This window comes from Pavona decussata, unplaced genomic scaffold (genome assembly GCF_977016875.1).
Source record: "Pavona decussata unplaced genomic scaffold, jaPavDecu1.1 SCAFFOLD_234, whole genome shotgun sequence".
NCBI classification, from domain to species: Eukaryota; Metazoa; Cnidaria; class Anthozoa; order Scleractinia; family Agariciidae; genus Pavona; species Pavona decussata.
This window is the reverse complement of record NW_028145639.1, coordinates 2,791,092-2,810,583: the sequence shown is the minus strand read 5'-3', so window position 1 is coordinate 2,810,583 and position 19,492 is coordinate 2,791,092. Positions and strand designations below refer to the sequence as shown.

The following is a 19,492-nucleotide window of genomic DNA, read 5'->3' as shown; positions in this document are numbered from 1 at the left end:
AATTTTTTTAAGTGTAGTTTATACTAAGACTGGTTTGGCTCAAGATGGCTTTTACAATGCCTCCCACAATGTCGTTTTTAGTGGGGGGGAGGGGGGATAACATGACTCCCCTTTAAACGACTGTGTGGGAGGTTACAAGGGACTGATCACAGTGTTTTGCCTCAGATTATCTCCAGTCCTTGTTCTCTCCGAATGTATTCCTCTCTGACTTCTTGTTGTGTCCGAGCTATCAGGTCTCTGAGCTCCCGGCTCCAGTTGTTCAAAGGCCGGATAACTTTATCCAGTGGATAAGTCACTATCCGACAGTTTCAATCTGTGCAAAGATTTCAGTATTTTCTCTAATACAAGCTTTTATGCACACTCTAACCACATTTAAGTTTGGGAGTGTACGAAAACCTTGGACAACGTTTAACGTGAAGTATATTTTAGACCCTGAACAGTGCCTTATCCAGCGGATAAAGTTATCCGGCCTTTGAACAACTGGGGCCTGAACCACAGGATGATTACCATGTGTGACTTTGAGAATAGCTTCTGCTTGGAGCAGAGACTGGAAGCCTTCATTTAACTTGTCCAAATACACTTGGAGTTTGCCTGTCAAGAAAACTAAGATTGTAAATTTAATTTTCCAGAACACTTGCTAATTAAAATAAATATCATGAAAAGAAGGTACAACTATAGAGCTTTCATTTGAATTTTATTCGCAAACGAGAGTGTTTGGACCACATAAGTTCAACTCAAGTTAACAAGTTTTGGTTTTGTTGTAAAACAGGTTATGATTCTCAGAACAAGGAAACAAGACTCCCACTTTATATCCACAATATCAACACACATATTCTCTCATCATTACCCATACATTTCTTATCATACCAGTAAGGAGAATTTGTCTTATCATCACACTTTACCTTTGGTGATCATTTGCTTTACTCTCATGCCCTGTTTGTTTAATCACAGAGTGGTTTTGTAAGCTGAAGGGTCAAAAAGCTGCATCATGTTGCAATTGCCTACCTATTCTGAAGAGCTGAATTCCAACACTTGGATGATTTCTTGGATAATACAGCTTATAGGCATCCATTGTTGGCAGTCCATATGCTAATGCCTTATCCCACATCTCCAAGTAAATACATGCATCCATAGCCTTATCAAGTAAGCTGATCTTGCTGTAGTGCAACTTGTGAAAAAATCCTTTTTGCTCTGCTAAAGTTTTCTCAGCAAGTTCAAGAATGGCTTGATGGTCGCCTGTTTTATCCAAGACTTTGATTTGCTTTAAGGCTTCTTCAGACCTGGAGATGATGGCTTCTGCTTTTAATCCTGCAGTTTTGTCTAAAAGGCTTGTACCACAAGTATTACAAGTAGCAAACCCACTCCCTACAGAAATAAACAGTTAAGAGAGTTAATTGATGTAATAAAAAATAGATTTGTTCATAACCGCAATGTTCTCTGTACATCAATACATACATGATACTTTTGTGATCTTGGCATGCACTTGTAGTCTGTGTCACAGGAGATAAGAAACATATTGGCAAGCTTGCCGCAAATCACCTACCCTGCAAGCAAGAGGTTCCTTGGTCAACTTAGCATTGGCCAGAGAACCTGTGCTCACAGGATAATCATACAAGTCTCTCTGTAGTCATATTTGAAAAGTTCAGATGAATATTACAGAATAGAAGATAACACATTAAGAATACCAGCTGGCCAATTTTTTGTACAAATGCAGCTGAGGAGTTGAACTCGGGTCTGGCGAGAACAACTTCACCTAGCAGATTCCTGAACCTGAGATTGCAAGTCCAAGGGAACCTGGCCCTCGTGAATCTTCCCTAGATGTCAAAACAAAACCTAATAATAATAATAATAATAATAATAATAATAATAATAATAATAATAATAATAGAATGGATGGAACAAGAGACATGGTTGTTACAGAGAACAGAGATAAGGCCACTATTAGCTGTTTGATTGCAAACAATAAATAACTACTGGTATTATTAAATAATCATTAGCTAATTAATAAGATGATCACAAAGATGGCCTTTTAAATCCTCACTTTCTAAATCTCTAGGGACTGCTCCATTACAACTTGCATCAGAACATTGTAAACTTAGCATAAGTCCATCTTCTTCCAAAGATGAGCTGCACTTAGCACATTTGCACTCAAACAAGTAGCGGCTCTTCAAGTCTTCCTTTCTCTGATAACTTGGGCAGAGCAGTTCAGTGTAGCTTATTGTGAGCTCATCCCCTTGTCTGGTGTCTTCTGTTGCATGAATCAGGAGCTTTGTACCATTGAATACTGCAACACAGTTTGGTTGACATGAGTGGTTGAAAAAAGATGGTGTTTTGTAGATGCCAACACCTAATGGAAAAAACACAAAAGTGACAGTATCTAGTGTTAGAAAAAGCTTTTGTCCTTTTATATGGGTTTTGTATGCCATGTGAAATTGTGTGGTCAGTGTGAACTTCTAATATATTTTTAAATATATTACTATTATTATATATTACTATTTTCATCATCATCATCATCATCATAAAAAATCTCAAAGTTCCCTAACACTACAGGATTTTCTCACTTTTGTAGGCAGTTTCTATATGACAGCAAAATGATAAATGAGGGAAGAGATCCTGGTTGCAACAGCCTTCTCAAACTCATTAATAATTCATCAAGAGAAAAGAAAGAAAATCACTACTGTGCCCGTGATCCTAATTACCACGAGGCATGACATTTGCTCATTTAGCCTTGAATTTATCCCAGAATTATTGATCATTTGAGAAGGCATATCAAACACCCGAAAGTGTGGTTTATCAGATATCCAAACACCTCAAAGTCATTTAAAAAAAAACTCAGCTGCGCCTCTTTTTTTCAACCTACTTCTCAGGGTTTGGATATCTGATGAAACACACCTTCTCGTGTTTGATATATTACTTGCTGAGTGGTTTTAGTGTTATACTACAAAGCTCTGAGTTCTCAGGGATCACCACCGAGGCTCAAAAGTACACTAAGTCAGTGCTCTTTTATTTCCATATCAACTATTTTGAAGGAAATGGTATTCAACATGTCATGATCGTGGAAGGCAGAGGTTCAACAAGAGTTGAACCCGTGACCTTCTGCACAGTACCAGTCAGAAGCTCAAACCGCTAAGCTATTTGGAGACCTGAGATATAGCAAGGTAGGTCATTTGATCCCCAACCCTGGTTTTGTGATCATCATTTGTTTAGCACTGACTCCAAGAGAGTTCAATTGAATTCAATTATCAAACCAAAACTTGACTGGGATTGATAATCAAACACAATTAACCTAAAAAATGTGCGGGATTCATTGAACTTGATTTAGTGAGCGTTTATTTGGCTCACTCAGTCATGCTCAGCAGCTGTCAGATCAAAAATGAAGTACACGTAGGGATGGCACAAGACATGGACCCCCACACTAGACCCCGTCTGGACCCCCTTCTGTCCATGTCCCGAACTCATGTATGACCTTACCCAGGGGCTGCAGCTCAGCATCACATATAGTAAAACTGTTGCAGGATATTTTGCCAAACAGTTCAAACAACTCCGCTACTGAAGTTTTCTGAAATTCCCTCTCTCCAACAAACTGTATCAAAACCGTTAAGATGGCAGAGAAAGCGTCTTTCCTTGATGTTCCTAACTGCTCGCGATGTGAAACCAGCTGTGTCAAGTCGTTACAAAACATGTTACCCAATTGTGTTTTTTGCATGATCCTTGCCATAAGACGCACGAGATCTGTAGGCATATTCGGCGAAACTCTTATTATGCGTTCGCATTCGATTTTGTGTTCCTTCCAAGCCTTCTTTTGACATTCTCGACCACAGTAACGCGCAAACTTGCATTTCGAACAGCGTTGGAGTTCCTCTCTCTTGGCAAAACACAAATCGCAGCAGAACCCTCGTACATTATTACTTAAAACAAATACTGACGGAGTGGACTCTAGAACTTTATCACCAGGCTTTAACGATTTTAAAGCTCGCAAACCTCGTCCTTTTAACTCGCCACTTTCAAAAACCTCGAAGACACCTCCTGAGTCCACCATGTTGAAAAATGTAACCGCTGATCTGAATAATGTCACCTCACGATACTCTTGAAGTACTTTTTACATGGAAATGAATGCGGTTATACGTTCTTCCGCTGATTTTTATGCGTCGGCAGTGAAAGACAAAATGGCGGCAAGGTCTGGTTTTCGGAAGCAACTTTCACCTCAAAGAATATGATGGGAAAAGGTTCATAACTGACCTTATGAACGTCAGGTCGCAATGCAAGTGGCTATCAACATTGGAATTCTCAAAATTATGTGATACAGGACGCCAGTTCTGTTACAGAAACTTTCATTCCCATATTTCAACATGCAAAGATGCAGATGCCCAGGGCTCCAAAAGTCACAAGCTCACCAGTACCTCGTCGTCACCCACGCAGGACAGCGAAGCTACTTTGTATGTTCACGTAAGTATGTTGGATGACCTCTGTAACTAGTAGCCTATAAATATGTACACACCTATCTGTATCAGTGTTATTATTTTTGGCTGGCGGTGGCGCGTACTTGGGGGGTAAGGGACGGGTTTGACCCGGCAGGTCTATTCCGGGGGTGAGGGGTGGGGGGTGAGGGGTGGGGGGTGAGGGGTGAGGGGTAGGGGGTGGGGGGTGAGGGGTGAGGGGTGAGGGGTGGGGGGTGAGGGGTGAGGGGTGAGCCAATTGTTCGAAACGAATTCTAGTCTGAAATGTCAGCCGTCTCTTCTCCCTAACCCACAGGGGGTTATGGGGAGGAGACAGCTGACATTTCAGACTATAACAATTCAAGATTCAAGACTGTAGTTTCTTTCCCCTATTTAACTGAGATCTGAGACGCATCTAATACCCGACATTCACTAATGGAGTGTATTGTAACGTGGTACATGTGACACTGATAAGTTTCCTGAGAACTATAATTTTTACATTGTTGCTAATTTATTTGAATTTAATCAGTGATTTAATTCACACACTATCTTAGATGCTAAAACAAAATGGGTTCCATAGCAGCCCAGAAACCCCTTTCCCTTTGTCATACTGTCTCCATATGTGACCCTCCACGCGAAAAGAGGGGTTATGGATTTCACTCCAAATAGTGAATTTTTTTCACGGTCACGGCGCGTGTATTTGAAACTTCACACTGTGAGGTGGAAATTTCACGCCGTGTTCACGCTATTCCGAAACGTTTTCACTCTGGGAGTGAATCTGAAGACTGGGAAATAAATTCACGCCGCCTGGTCACGCCGTGAAAGTAAAATTATAAAGGAGTGAAATATTTCACGCCGTGAAATGTAAACCTCGCCGTGAAACTTTTCAATGGCGTCAGAGTGAAAAATAATGAAAATAATTTACTAGGATCCGGTTACGTATCGCGGTGAGTTTAATAAACAAAATGCCCCAGTAAACATACTTCTGAAGTATTATAAAGCTTAATCCATTATTTACGCCAAAATTTCACAAATAAAACACAATATCCTTAATAATAGTGTTTTGCTTTTGTTCAGCCAGGTCAACTTTCAAGTCAACTTAAGAACGTGTTTTGTGATCATTTGCATGAAATCAACATCTTGTGATAATGTTGTCAACAGCCTGTCAAAGTTCATTATTCCATTGGTTGGTTTATCGGTAGCCTGAGAAATGAGGCGCCTCTTATCGCGCTTTAGTATGAATTGAGACGCGGTTGTTGGCAGACGTAGTATCTCAGAACTATAAACCTGTGATCAGGCTCTCAGTCTTGGTATTTTAAAAACCATTCCTGCAAAAATTTAGCGAGCGACCGCGTAAAAATAAATAAGAGCACTGCTAAAATTGGGCCTTATCACAGGTTTAATGGGTAAACCGACTGAACTTCTGTCAAGGGACATTTGAACTCACCCCAGTTAAACTCACCCCCACCCCCACCCCTCACCCCTCACCCCCTCACCCCCTCACCCCTCACCCCTCACCCCTCACCCCTCACCCCTCACCCCCCACCCCTCACCCCTCACCCCTCACCCCTCACCCCCCACCCCTCACCCCCGGAATAGACCTGCCGGTTTGACCAAGAAGTAAAAAAAATTATCAATTCCTCATGGGTAGAGAAGCAACCGTTAATCAAATCAAAGTGCTTAAGACAGTTATAGAGATGTAGTCCACTGGATTACCGAAACTTTCGTTGTGTTTGGGGGTTAGGATGCCTTGCCGATAGTTGTCCATGGCCATTGAAGTCACATGGATCACGTAATCATGAGTAGAGTGGAAGACAGTCATTGGATTTGCTTGAAGTGTAGTCTGATAGACTAAGTAGTAAGAAAAAACCCCATATAAGACACAAGGGGGAAAGGGGGGGGGGGGGGGGTTAGCCAGCAATGTCAGTGTTTTTGGACGGTGCATGAGAGCCAGAATCTTGGTTAGTCATAGCCGCCTAAATCTTTTAGCCTCATGCCCACCCCATTGGTCGCACTTTCTACTCTCCACAATCTTCCCCTGCTTTAAACATCCGAGATGGTGGCTATAGTGCTCAAGCAAATTAAAATAATACACCTGCATTGCAGGTTAGTAGAAATGTTGTCCATTGGGGTTGCATGGTTCGTGTGATCATGAGTGGATAAAGTTACAAGGCATATGTTTTGTCAGACTTTTGGTTACTAAGTAGGTATGACTAGACTTCCACTTAGTCTATCTGATTATACTTATTGATGACTGGACTAAGATGGTGTGCAATGTAAATTGGACATGTGTGTTTGTATAGACGTTCAAAGCTGTTAAAACAGAGGCTTAGTTTTGACAAAACAGCAGAATGGTAGTGACAAAATAGTGTGGAAATATTTAAACAATTTCATTATTAATTTTACCGAACCGCGTGTATTTTGTTCTTACTTTAGTGGCCTTTCTGCAAGCAGATTTGCACATTTTGTAATTTTAACAAGTACATAAGGTAGGTGGAAACATGTCAAAGTATTCATAATTTTTTTTCTATTAGCTTTGCCTTTATGATACCAAAAAAAAAAAAAAAAATGACAACCAATACGTAGGCGTTGGCAGGGACATCGCAACAGCTAAGTAGTTCATTCTGACAGCACGAGAGTAGTAGTCATAGAGGAGAGATTTGAAACTAGCAAGAGTAGCATTAGCTAAGTCCATTCTACCAGTGAGTAAGTTCCAGATTCCGGTTGTTCTAATAAGATCTCTGATATGTTGTAATTCTACATCTCTTGGGGACAAAGAAAGGAACGCTAGTAGCGGATGCTCGAGTCGTTCTAGCCCTTTCGCGCACGACGGGAACAACGGAAGGACTAAGGTGGACTAGGTTATGCATAGCCTTGTAAAAAAAATACCAAGTCTAGGAGCTCATGCCAATAACATACAGGAAGTAGATCTAGAGATATTAACATTTCCTTGTAAGATATTTCTGTGATAAAAGGTAAATGGATAATAAATTTGGTTGCATGTCTTTTATAATATTATTTTAAGCCCTTACATGTAAGTCCCAGTGGTGACTAGCATCTAATTTCTCCTTACAATATCATTGCTCAGATCATGAAAATAGAAGTAATGATCACCAAAGATAACGTGCATTGATTGATAAACAAATTCCCTCAACTTGTCCCTTAGTAAATATGTAGAGAATAGTTTGGAGAATATACTGTCGATATTAAGAAGTTTATTCCATCAGTTGCTATGTATTGTCTAGTATTTTTGTTCATGAGTAGTTTATTATGTTTCTTTCTTTGTAGTAAGAATGTGGATCATCTACGTATGAGGAAATGCCTAGTGACTGAAGCTCAAACTCTTTTGCAGTTGTCTGGTGTGAAGTGGATCAACTCAGTTTACTTTGGTGGAGGTTAGATCAGAATGTACTCATACTTAGTAAATTAACTGAACGCCTTTGAGGAAAAAGGCTGTATTCATAAAGTGAATTGATCTTTGTTTATATTTTGTTGTTTGATTTTTGTTAGAATTTTCTCATAAACTGGTCAGCATTGTGTGTTTTTTATTGTGTCCAATTGAAACCTGTTGGTGGCTGTTAACTATGGTCAATTTCTAAAAAAACTGTAATTATGTTTTGAAGAGAAAACAATTATTTTACATGTAAACCAAGCATTGCCATAGCTGAACCATTCAACAAGAATGTCAAGATTTTTTTTCACTGAGCTCCAAAAATTAATCACAGTAAACTACAGTTCAGTCTGTGTATTTATTTTTGTATTCTAGATAAATCATGTAATCAAGTCAAGAGATATGAATGATTTACAATTAAAGTCTTAAACCTGACATTGTTCAAATGTACACTTCCCAAGGTACTCCAAGTTTAACAGAGCCTTCAACTATCTCGGCAATACTGGAAACTGTCTCAGGGGTTTGCCATTTACCTTCTGATGCTGAGGTGACACTGGAAGCAAATCCCACATCAGTTGAAACACACAGTCTGAGGCAAGTACCGGTAACAATCGAACAAACAGGTGATACTTTTAGTGATACTTACCTGAGTAGAAGGGGGAGGGGACGGCACTTTTCAGTAACAATAGAAAATATCCATGACAGATAAAATTAAGTTACAAATTTAAAATAAAAAATTGTGATTAAAATGAAATTAAAAATTTATAACAATTGAAAATGTGTATATAGCGCACAATTTCACAACAAGATGATCAAATGCGCACACTCTACAAGAACGGATGTTTTGGCTGTTGCAACAGCGATTGTCAGTTATGAAAAAGATGTAAGTTTCAAGTTAAATATAATAATTATTTATAAGATAATGCATGCAATAACCCTAACCTACAAAATTAATTTTTAGGCATTTCCGTTCAGCTGGGATCAATCGTCTTTCACTTGGCATCCAGGTATTTATTACATTCAAGGCACACTTCTTGTGATTCATTTTCTATTCATTAGCTAAGGATCTTTTCAAGGTGTTTGATCACAGTCAGTAAAGGTTAATTGTTTAGACTTGAGTCCATCAACCCTATTTACTATAGCTTTGTTTGAGTTATGTTTGCTGTTGTCATTTTGAAGGCTTTCAATACAAAGGATTTACTTCTTCTTGGAAGAGATAACACCATTGAGGATTCATTGCAGTAAGTTGTTCAAGCGGCTGCTAATAAGTTATAATAAATATATGTACTAAGTTATTTTTTATATCTTGTGTTGCACATTTTCTATGTGTAAAAAATGTTCAAATGTTCGTGACACAGAGCTCACAGTAGTTTTTCTTGTCTAGTGTAGGATGTGTGTTCTTCCAAACATTTGTTTTGACAAAATATTTTGGATAATTGGTCAGGACCATGACCATCTTCAGGTGGCCTTTCAATGCAACATACATTTTACAATAACTGTCAAAATTCCTGCACACTGATTGGCCCGTAGCTATTGTCTATAAGAGTACAGACAATGAAAATGACCTCAGATGTAATGCACATACTTTCTCTACTAGGTTCATGGGACAAACATCCTGCATACTGCTAGGATTAGAATGTCAATGTGTGGCATATGCGCAATGGAAGTAATGTGATGGAATATGTTAAGCCTGGATTTTTTTTAACCCAGAACCTAGTTTAATGGCCTTACCTCCCACGAGTCTCCTGTAGCTCAGTGGTAGAGCATCCAACTAGTAATCGGAAAGTCTGAGGCTCGACTACCGATAGGAGCACTCAGACTTCCGAGTATGCCTGTGTTATTTACTAATTAATACATCATTTTCAATGTTTTATACCTTGTCACTTTTTACTTCTGCATTCACGAGTTGGCTCACAGTTTTATCATTCAATTAATTTGTTACTGCTCCATTAACAGAGCTTTGCAGACTGCAAAATCTTTATTTCCTGGAAAAGTATCAATTGATTTGATGTTTGGTCGACCACACCAGACACTGGATGCATGGTACAAGGAGTTAATTCAGGTACGAATTGATAAAAAAGAATGTTTATTTTTCGCTACTAAATATTAATTATTATTATTGTGCAGTCAATCCTCTCTTGTATTACATGGCAAATTCTTTGGATGTAATTTCCTCTAATGTGAAATATAACACCCCAAATTGTTTTTTTTTTTAACAAAATTGCAGTTGTATCAAGATCATTGATTACAATTTTATTAATTGTTATTTAATCTGTTGGCAAAGATCTTTACCACTATTTTTTTAGTGATGGGGAGAGTAGGGGCAAAAAGCAGGGTCATTTGCCTCAAACTGTGAAATGGTTATGTAACCTGAATATTTTGTTTGTCGTGGGTTGAATGCAATAATGAACTGTTAACAAGGCCTCATAACATGGAATGATCAGACTGCAATTTTAAGCCATGTCTGTCTTGGTTATAGGCATTATCTGTGTGTGATGATCATATTTCTCTGTACCAGCTGACCCTGGAAAGAGGCACTCCACTTTATCGAGATGTCAAGGCTGGAAAAATAGTGAGATTGCACACTTTAAATGCTTAGTCAAAAAAGATTGTTCTAACTTATTACATTCAGCTGGTTTGTCTCCCTACAATGTGCCTTAGAGAACAGAAACTATAAAACGGATGACTGAAAATGGCGCCATGGATTGTAAAAAGTATAGCCTATGTGCAGATGTCCCCTCTTTCCTTTGTTGCACTCCCTTTTCTGAGTGCAACAAAGGAAAGAGGAGACATCCACATGCAGGCTATAAAGAGTATTTTTGATCCATGCTGGCACTCAGATTGTGTTTTTGCTCACTGTTTGGTGGTTTGACCTTTGCTTGGCTCGGGTGATCAATTTATTTATGAAAAGGTAAACACTCTTGTTTTCCAGCTTGGGATTGTCGTCTGGGCCCTTAAACAATACAATACAAACTTTAATGACACCCCCTAAAAGGGCGTTTCAGTGACAACAGTAATTAATTATTTACAATATTATATGTCAAAACAATAGTAAATCTAAAAGTTACAATGATGCGATGATGAATGGTCGCTAAAAGTAACAAGATAAAATCTTTATGTAAAAGCTAAGATAGACTAGAAAGGAAAGTGGCAAATAAGTTGGCTTGAAGTTTATGCTTAATAATAAGAACAGAGTTGCAGAGTTTAAAGGAATAATTGTCCAAACTGTTCCACAGACTTACTATACATTCTTCAATTTATATTTTGTTTGTTGCAGTCTCTTCCTATTTCTGATGTCGCAGCTGAAATGTACCAGTTGGCTGTGGAGGTCAGCACTATCCTCAGTACTGAGTATTTTTTATTAAATGTCTTCCATCTCTTTCATCCTATTTAATTTATTTTTTTATTTGTCCCTCTGTTCACTGATGTGACTGGGAAGAGGGTTTTGCAATAGCAATGTGGAGTTGACAAATGAAGGGCGAGAGCATAACCAACCCAAATGACTTTTCAGATTGCTTTATGTTGTTTTAGCTCACTTTGCGAGAGTTTGAATTCCTTCAGGAAACATTGTTCCAATGTTGTATCCACTGTTTTGCGCTTAGTTTGCAATAAAAGGCTACGATTATGGGCAAGATTTCTGTTTCTATCACAAAACGAAGCGCAAATCAGCGGATAAAACATTGGAGCAATGTTTCCTGAAGGAATTCAAGGCCACATGCAAATACTCCAGTGAACCTGAGCTAAAACAGCAAAACGTGATCTCTGTTGCATTTAGATCAGTTATGCTCTCATCCCTTCAAATGTTAAATTCAAAACTTGCCAAGATGCGGAGACCCAGGTTTTAAAAATCTGAGTTCTTGACTGTACAGACTACAGCATGATATGCATTCCTGGTAAATATAGCTAGAAAGCTCACAAAATGAGATAATTTTTGAGACCCAGTCTTTCCTTAAATCTTGTGATTGTTTGGATTTTTCAAGAGGCCATTATGCACCCCTCCATGTCATTTGTTTTTTTTTTTGTTTTTGTTTTTTTTTTCATTTTACAGACCTTGTCCATCAATGGATATCACAGGTACGAGGTGGCTAACTTTGCAAGACCGGTAAGCTTGAGTTATTGTAAACTAAAATTAATAATATCATTATATTGTTAGACAGATTAATTATTCTCAAGGTTAGTCTTTTTATAATATATTTATGTTAACTAATTGAACAATTTGGTGAATGATAATTTTTTTAGAAGGTGACTTGTCTTTGCTTCATTTCTTAGATTTGAACATGTATGCCATTACAGTATAATACTCAGTAAAGGACATTTTGTGCTACATAGTTACACAATTTGTGTTGCAATGTCAGCCACATCATACATTGAGCATGCACTCTGAGGATGAAATATTGACAAAATATTAACTCTTACCTTGAGGACACCTCACTATTACAAACACCCCGATAATATGGACAGCAACTAAATCCCTGGCAAAAGAAAATTACAGACGTTTGGCTGAAATAAATTCCCACTATTACAGACTCTCGCTACTAAGGACACTATTAACTATAAAGGCATTTAATATTCGTATTATTTTTCGCGAGGGCCGCAGGCCCAAGCGTAGCGACGTAAATAAATTTGTCGGGCAGAGCCGGCCCGAGCGGAGCTAAGCCATGCGAATTGGGGCGAAAAATATATTTATATATATATGTTTATATATTTCGTTGAAGGTGTCCACACTGTTGCCTAGCAACAGTGAAAAACAAAGTATGAATGACATCAGACTGTCTGGCATAGTCTGGAGCAAAATTTGCATACATCGGGAAAGTTTGCGTGCCGGATCAAATTTCAACTGCAATGTTCATCAATATTCACTGGATACACAACTATCTCTCGAGAATCTTTGTGAAAGATTGCATTGAAGAAATAACAGGTTTTGTTGCCACGGTAAAATAATTTTCCGTGGGAAATAAATTCATTGAACACAACAGCGCTTCACGCACGTTGCTCATTTCGTCGCGTCAGAGATAGATTTTCAACTGCAAACTAGCTTGTGAAACCTCGAAAAGACCATGCTCATCAAAATAGTTGCTATGTTCAGAAACCTTTTAATCTCCTTATTTGATGCTACAATACGAGTAAAGAGGGCTTTCCACCCAGCCCCAGCTTCGCGAGGTTTTGCGAGTCACGTATTTCTAGTAATAACAAATTACCGGTATTTATTTTGAAGGATGCGGAAAGCAGACACAACTTGTCATACTGGAATGGCACACAGTACATTGGAGTGGGGCCTGGAGCTCACAGTAGGCGAGTTTACTTGCAGCTGAAGGGATAAGTTGGTTTACCCACTGAACTGACTATGAAAATTTGTTTTCTTGGTTTTGCTCTACTATATCAATTATCCAATAATATTTTGCTTTTTAAGCAAACAGCACGAATTTTAGTAAAACGTAATACATCACAATATTAGCTTCTACTCTTTCTCTTTTGCCTGAAATATTTTGATATTCCTTTCTATCACAGTTCCATCTTTTAGCTTGGTACAGGGTGTTCAGTGCATGGACAACTGTATCCAATAGGCATTTTTATTTAAAGTTACGATCTGCTTCATCAACTGTTAAGGTTTTTATTAATTTTAAATAATTCAATTTGAAACCCTATAAAAGGTTAGATCTGTTTCATATTTTGGACATTTCTGTTCACCACATTAATGTGAATGTTTCCAAAAGTAGAGTTGGGTAAAACTATATGTTTACAACACTATTAAAAAGTTGGAATAAAAAAATCCAATAGGCCATTTCCGAGTTACTGTGAACCTGAGCACTATGAAAGCGAGGCTAAGTGCAAAAACGTTTCATATGAAAATTAGTTTTGTTTGCATATGAATGAAAACTAATTTTCATAATAAAAACTTTGCACTTAGCCCCGCTTTGATGATGAGGTTCTCAGCAACTCGGAAAAGGCCTATTGAATACCATAAAATTATGTTAACCAAGGTCTGAAGGATGTTGAAAGGATTGTGTTACTGGTGAATATTATAAACTTTATACATGTATGACCTTACAGATTTAGTCCTCTTGGCAATGGAAGTGAAATAAGGCAGGCAAGGGTGCAGACTTTAGAACCAAACAGTTGGATGAAAGAGGTGATATTAATAAGCTTACTTTTTGCGGCATTTAATGTGTAACACTTAACCATTTTAAAATTCTATATAATGCAGGGGTTTCAATAAAATTTGAAGTAGGTGGATGGTTGTTGTAGAGTAGCCGGTTGTGACAAATATTGGGGTTGCAAGGGCTCTCCAGTCTAGTGGGGTGCAGAAAATTTTGAGATCTGGAAGCAGGAAATGCTATTTCCAGCATTCTGGGAACCAAATTGAGTACAATAGATAAGGCAGATTTCTTACAAATCACTTGTTCATGATCTCCATTTAACGTATCAAACAGCAAATAACGATACAGGTTGTAAGTGTCAATCACGTTGATCTTACATGTAACATTGTTTAGATGCTTGGCGTGTTACGTACAATCTTCCAATAGATAAAAATGAGACAAACTGTTTATTGGCAATTGACTTTGCTTGTCATTTCAGGAAAAAAAGCAGGTCGGAATTGGGAGATAGAATAGTGATAGTAGGCAGCGCTGATATAGAAAGTAGGCGGCAGAATTCGCCAGTTGCCGGCTTCTAATGAAACCCCTGATAATGGCATAAATTGAAGAGCACGATGTATAACTGACCTGCCTTTCAGATTTAGCTCAGATTCACCGGAGTGTTTGCATGTGGCCTTGATTTCCTTCAAGGTTTTATCTGCTGCTTTGTGCTTCATTTGCAATAAAAAGCTATAATTATGGGCAAGATTTTTGTTTTTATCACAAAATGAAGTGCAAAGCAGGAGATAAAACTTTGGAACAACATTTCCTGAAGAAATTCAAGCACCCCCTTCAAAACAGACAGTCAATCTGAGTTAAAACAACAAAAAGCTATCTTGAATGCACCATAGGTTGGTTATGCCCTCAGCCCTTCAATTGATTTTAAATAAATTACTTAATATCCAAGTTTTAATAGTGGCAAGTGTATGGATATTTTCTGGGACAACACATTAGAAATTATAATCATGCTATGTTGTGAAACATATGCTTGCATAATTAGGTGATAGATAGAAATAAAAAGAGATCAATAATAATATTATAATTGTGACAAGGAATAAATGGCAAATTAGGAAGAAGCGGCCGGTGGGAATATCTGGTAACGTGGGTGAATGTGTTTCTTTACAGTACAGTTTGGTCATGAATACAGGGTGTGACAGACGTTTAATTGCATTAGTCTGGGTTAAAATAGAACAATGGACTTGTAATTAAAAGCCCTAGGGAAATCTCAGATATACGCAAAAGGAAAAGAAAAAGTAGATAAATAGGAACAATAAATTGTAAGTGTAGATCCGATTGTGAAAGATTGAAAGATTGTACATTGGATCGTAAATAAAGCAACGTGGAAGGATACAGTCCTCAGTTTTGGTGAACCAGCAGACCGCGGAGATTTTCTTTGAGATTTCCACTACCCGGTAAATGATAAAGCATGCTAACTTTGTGGTTTTTTTTTTTTTTTTGAAAGGTTGAAACAAGAGGTCATGCAACTAGAAAACAAGTTCCTCAAACAAAATTTGAAATGTAAGTTAGTCTGCTTCAGGTATTAATTTACATCTGTAAAATAATTACCATTCCATCGGTCTGAGTTCTTACATGTAATTAAATTGCCCACTATGGGGAAACAGATAGTCTGGGCAAAAAAGTCACAAGATTCTGAACTGTCAAGCGGCAATTAGATGGCATAAAATAGGTTTTTATACATTTTTTCTTTGCAGACTAGAGGAAGTACTTATGTTGAGTCTTAGAACTGCTGATGGTCTTAGCAATAAGGTGCGTAATATTTTGTAAAAAGTATAATCATGAAATTTTTAGAAAAGTGGGTATGTCATAATGTGACAATTTGCCCAAAGTTTCATCCAACAAAAATTGAATTTAAACAGAGAAAATCACAGGTATAACTTTCTGTTGATTATATATATCATTTTTTAGATAATTTATTAAATGTTTTATAGTTTGTTTTGTCAAAATATGATTTTCTCTGAGCGATTGTTTCCCCAATCAACAAATTTGATGCATATAGCTCTGTTGACAAAAATGTGCAAATTAGCCTCCAGGACTGAAAAACTGGAAAACAGTTCCCGAATTCTACTTTGCATGTCAAACTGAAAAACAAACAAACAAAAAGTAAACAAAAAAAGAACAAAAAATGTTTTTTGTTTTGTTTCCTTTCTGTTTGTTTGTAATACTAGTAAACATTTACCATATACTACAGGAAAGAATAATGTTCAATTGCTTTCATCAGAATGGTTATACCCTTTAGGACTTCAAGATCCACTAAGACTTCAGTTAATGTTTGACTCTACAGAAATGGCAGACTTTTTCCCCATTTGGTAACTCAACTGGAAAAGAGTTCCCAAATTCTACCTTGCATCGAACTGTAAAACAAACAAACAAACAAAAAGCAAACAAAAAAACAAAAACACAAAAAATTGTTTTTGCTTTGTTTCCTTTTTGTTTGTTTGTTATACTAGTAACCAAACCATATACTTTAGCACTTATATATGAATGATAGACTTTTTACCCATTTGTTTAGTAACTCAACAGAAAGGAGTTCCCAAATTCTACTTGGCATCGAACTGAAAAACAAACAAACAAACAGAAGACAAACAAAAGAACAAAAAAATGTTTTTTGTTTTGTTTCCTTAGTGTTTGTTTGTAATATTAGTAAAATAACATTTAACATATACTGCAGGAAAAAATAATGCTCAATTGCTTTCATCAGAATGGTTAGACCCTTTTAGAACTTCAAGATCCATAAAGTTTAGTACATAATATTTACCTCCGGGTCAATATAAAGGGAAAATTGAACTAAAACTTCAGTTAATGTTTGACTCTACAGAAATGGCAGACTTTTCCCCATTTGGCGACTCAATTAATTAGAGAAGCTGAGTTCCCAAATTCTACTTGGCATCAAACTGAAAAACAAACAAACAAACAAAAAGGAAACAAAAAAAGAGAACAAAAAAATGTTTTTTGTTTTGTTTCCTTTCTGTTTGTTTGTAATACTAGTAAACATTTGCCATATACTGCAGGAAAGAATAATGTTTAATTGCTTTCATCAGAATGGTTAGACCCTTTAGGACTTCAAGATCCAGGAAAACTGAACTAAAACTCCAGTTAATGTTTGACTCCACAGAATCGGCAGACTTTTTCCCCATTTGGTAACTCAACTGGAAAGTAGTTCCTAAATTCTATTTTGCATTGAACTGAAAAACAAACAAACAAACAAAACTAAAACAAAACAAAAAAAACAAAAAAATGTGTTTTTGTTTTGTTTCTGTTTGTTTGTAATGCTAGTAAACTAACCATATACTGCAACACTTATATGAATGTAATTGACTCTACAGAAATGGCAGACTTTTTCCTCATTTGGTAACTCACTGTCACTGTATGGTGCATTCAAGGATAGCAAAGCCATCCAAGATTTTGTGGAATCAGGCCTCTTGATAATAAATAAAGAGTAAGCTCAAAGTCACTAAATTCTAATTTAACAATGTAGTTATAATTACACAACACTTATATGGTGATATAGCGCAGTTTTCCATTTAAGTGTTCAAAATATCACACTTTATAAAATTTTTTAAAAATATATAAGAAAAAATATAAAAAATAATCAACTCATTATGAAAAAAAAAAACTAGCTTGTGATGGGTTACTATAACCTGTTTAATTTACTGGCTTTTCTAACAAGTAGTTTCTAATTTTTTGCAGTTTGCAGATAGTCTAATGAATGTGCAACTATAATAATTATAATAAAACTAGTAGTAAATTTAGTGCCTATATATAGCATCTTCAATGCACTGGGAGGAATAATAAAAAAAAGCCACAAACTCTGTCAGGAATTCAACTATCATATTTTAACTTCTTGTTTCTCGTGATTTTGTATTAGTTTTACAGATTAAATGTTGTACTTCTTTTGTTTATTTTCAGTGGTATAAAAGCCAGCAGCAAGGGCTTGTCTGTTATAGACAGTATCATTCCAACGTTATTGCTACACCTTCAACAGAATCTCCTTGGGAAATTTAACCAAGATGAATTATAATCAGATATTTAAAGAAAGGACAATAATCTATTTATCAGCAACACTTAAATAACCATTAATGGTGTTATGGTGTAGCAGGTGCCCACCCATTTATTAAATAAAATAATGGCACTTCTATATATTCTGTTGATCATGTATGATCTCGAGTTGTGCAGAGTGAAATTTAATATATATTACCATTCAATGCATTTTTTCTTCCTTTTCATTGGCCAAGAGCAAACCACTTCACCTGCAAATAACTGCCTACAAATAATGGTCTGCTGATGATAATTGAAACCACGCTCATGTGAAAATGGCAGACTGCTTCCTTGAGCTGTCAGAGTGATTTGACATCTTTAGTTGATCAAAATTATGAAAAACAAACTCAGTGATTGTATGATAAAACAATTGTTGAACTCGGTTATCGCTCAACCTTGACCAGTAATTATTGTTGAATATGTGTATGTGTCTAAGGGGTAGCATTGTTATACAGCCAATATCCTCAGCAGCCTGAAAATCCTCCCACATCTCTGTATAATTTAAGCTAGCTTCTTGACTGAGTTGGGATTAATGAATACAGCTAACACACAGCTCCAGAAAGTCTGAAACACAACAGTGAACAGAACTAGTGGATTGGTGAAGTTGTATCATAAGAGAGCTCTTCACACATTAAACATAAAATCAATCATTTCACACAATTATCTCTCAATGAAATAATACTGACCATATTAATTTTTTATTCTTATTTACAATAAAACAATATATTTGTACATTTTGTTGGTAATTATGATTACAGCAAATCCCCCCACCCCTTAAATTTCCTGTTTACAGAAAACCATCCAGAAAAACAATATTTCACAAATAAACATGCCAACAACAATTTGCAGTACTTAGCAATGCTTGAAATTCAGCTGCAATTATGTTACAACAGCTGGTATTCATGAAAGGTGGAAAAAACAGTTGTTTACAATTTACGTGGTGATCTCTTCTAAAAATAAAAATAAATTCAAAACATAAAATTACATCAGTATACAAATAAGCAGAAAGCAAGTTACTGAAATAAACAATTTTGCAGTGCTGGATCTTAAGGTCACTTATTTTTCTTTGAAATTGAAAAATCAAACTACTTCATTTTGAAAGGCTTAATCTTATGAAAAAAAAATGAAAAAGATTTAGTGAACTCTGGGTGGAGACTTCAGCGTAAGATGTTTTTATTCCTAAAATTATAGAGTATTTTGCTTCTAAAATTATGATCAAAGAGAGAGAATTCAAGTGACAAGAAGCTTTTGCCTTATTGATGTACCTCTACTTTGCTTGTCCCCTCAAACCACTCACAAATTGTGTTCAATTACCAACAAATGTACCCTTAGTATGCTCACATATCACCCCTACTGTCCAGTTACCCAACAAATCTACCATGGATCCTGTCACCCAAACAACTGTATTATTCAGTCGCCCACCGACACCACCAACCAACCACTCGCCAAGTCTACAGTCTCTTTTCTGTCAAATT

At 36.7% G+C, this 19,492-nt stretch overlaps 2 protein-coding genes across 3 annotated transcripts; one reads left to right on the top strand and one right to left on the bottom strand.

The window, feature by feature from the left end:
• Window positions 1-127: 127 nt before the first annotated feature.
• Window positions 128-4,147, bottom strand: LOC146458171 (histone-lysine N-methyltransferase SMYD3-like). 2 transcript variants are annotated; one of them, XM_085091146.1, is made up of 5 exons: window positions 3,472-4,147; window positions 2,042-2,347; window positions 1,006-1,365; window positions 482-591; window positions 128-226 (listed from the first exon to the last, which is right to left on the bottom strand). In XM_085091146.1, exons 1-5 carry the CDS (start codon window positions 4,037-4,039, stop codon window positions 167-169), a joined length of 1,404 nt encoding a protein of 467 aa, XP_084947272.1. In that variant the 5' UTR covers window positions 4,040-4,147; the 3' UTR covers window positions 128-166. The 2 variants fall into 2 exon arrangements, with proteins under 2 accessions (XP_084947272.1, XP_084947273.1); XM_085091147.1 differs by having other exon boundaries at window positions 162-242.
• LOC146458170 (radical S-adenosyl methionine domain-containing protein 1, mitochondrial-like) lies at window positions 4,105-19,148 on the top strand. Its single transcript, XM_085091163.1, has 16 exons — window positions 4,105-4,446; window positions 6,873-6,925; window positions 7,725-7,831; window positions 8,289-8,421; window positions 8,789-8,834; window positions 9,007-9,068; window positions 9,784-9,889; window positions 10,307-10,399; window positions 11,105-11,155; window positions 11,876-11,929; window positions 13,043-13,119; window positions 13,879-13,957; window positions 15,424-15,479; window positions 15,674-15,728; window positions 17,306-17,418; window positions 17,889-19,148. The coding sequence occupies exons 1-16, from the start codon at window positions 4,243-4,245 to the stop codon at window positions 17,998-18,000; spliced, it is 1,401 nt and encodes a 466-aa protein (XP_084947289.1). The 5' UTR covers window positions 4,105-4,242; the 3' UTR covers window positions 18,001-19,148.
• Window positions 19,149-19,492: the final 344 nt, after the last annotated feature.

Excerpts from the sequence above, each read along its gene's own strand:
- LOC146458171 (XM_085091147.1), bottom strand. The coding sequence starts at position 4,039 with ATGGTGGACTCAGGAGGTGTCTTCGAGGTTTTTGAAAGTGGCGAGTTA. Across the intron at positions 2,348-3,471 it reads TGCTGAGCTGCAGCCCCTGG|GTGTTGGCATCTACAAAACA; the intron begins GTAAGGTCATAC and ends TTTTTCCATTAG. Across the intron at positions 243-481 it reads ATCCTGTGGTTCAGGCCCCA|CTCAGAGACCTGATAGCTCG; the intron begins GTTGTTCAAAGG and ends TGGAGCCGGGAG.
- LOC146458170 (XM_085091163.1), top strand. The coding sequence starts at position 4,243 with ATGAACGTCAGGTCGCAATGCAAGTGGCTATCAACATTGGAATTCTCA. Across the intron at positions 10,400-11,104 it reads ATGTCAAGGCTGGAAAAATA|TCTCTTCCTATTTCTGATGT; the intron begins GTGAGATTGCAC and ends TGTTTGTTGCAG. Across the intron at positions 11,156-11,875 it reads TGTACCAGTTGGCTGTGGAG|ACCTTGTCCATCAATGGATA; the intron begins GTCAGCACTATC and ends TTCATTTTACAG.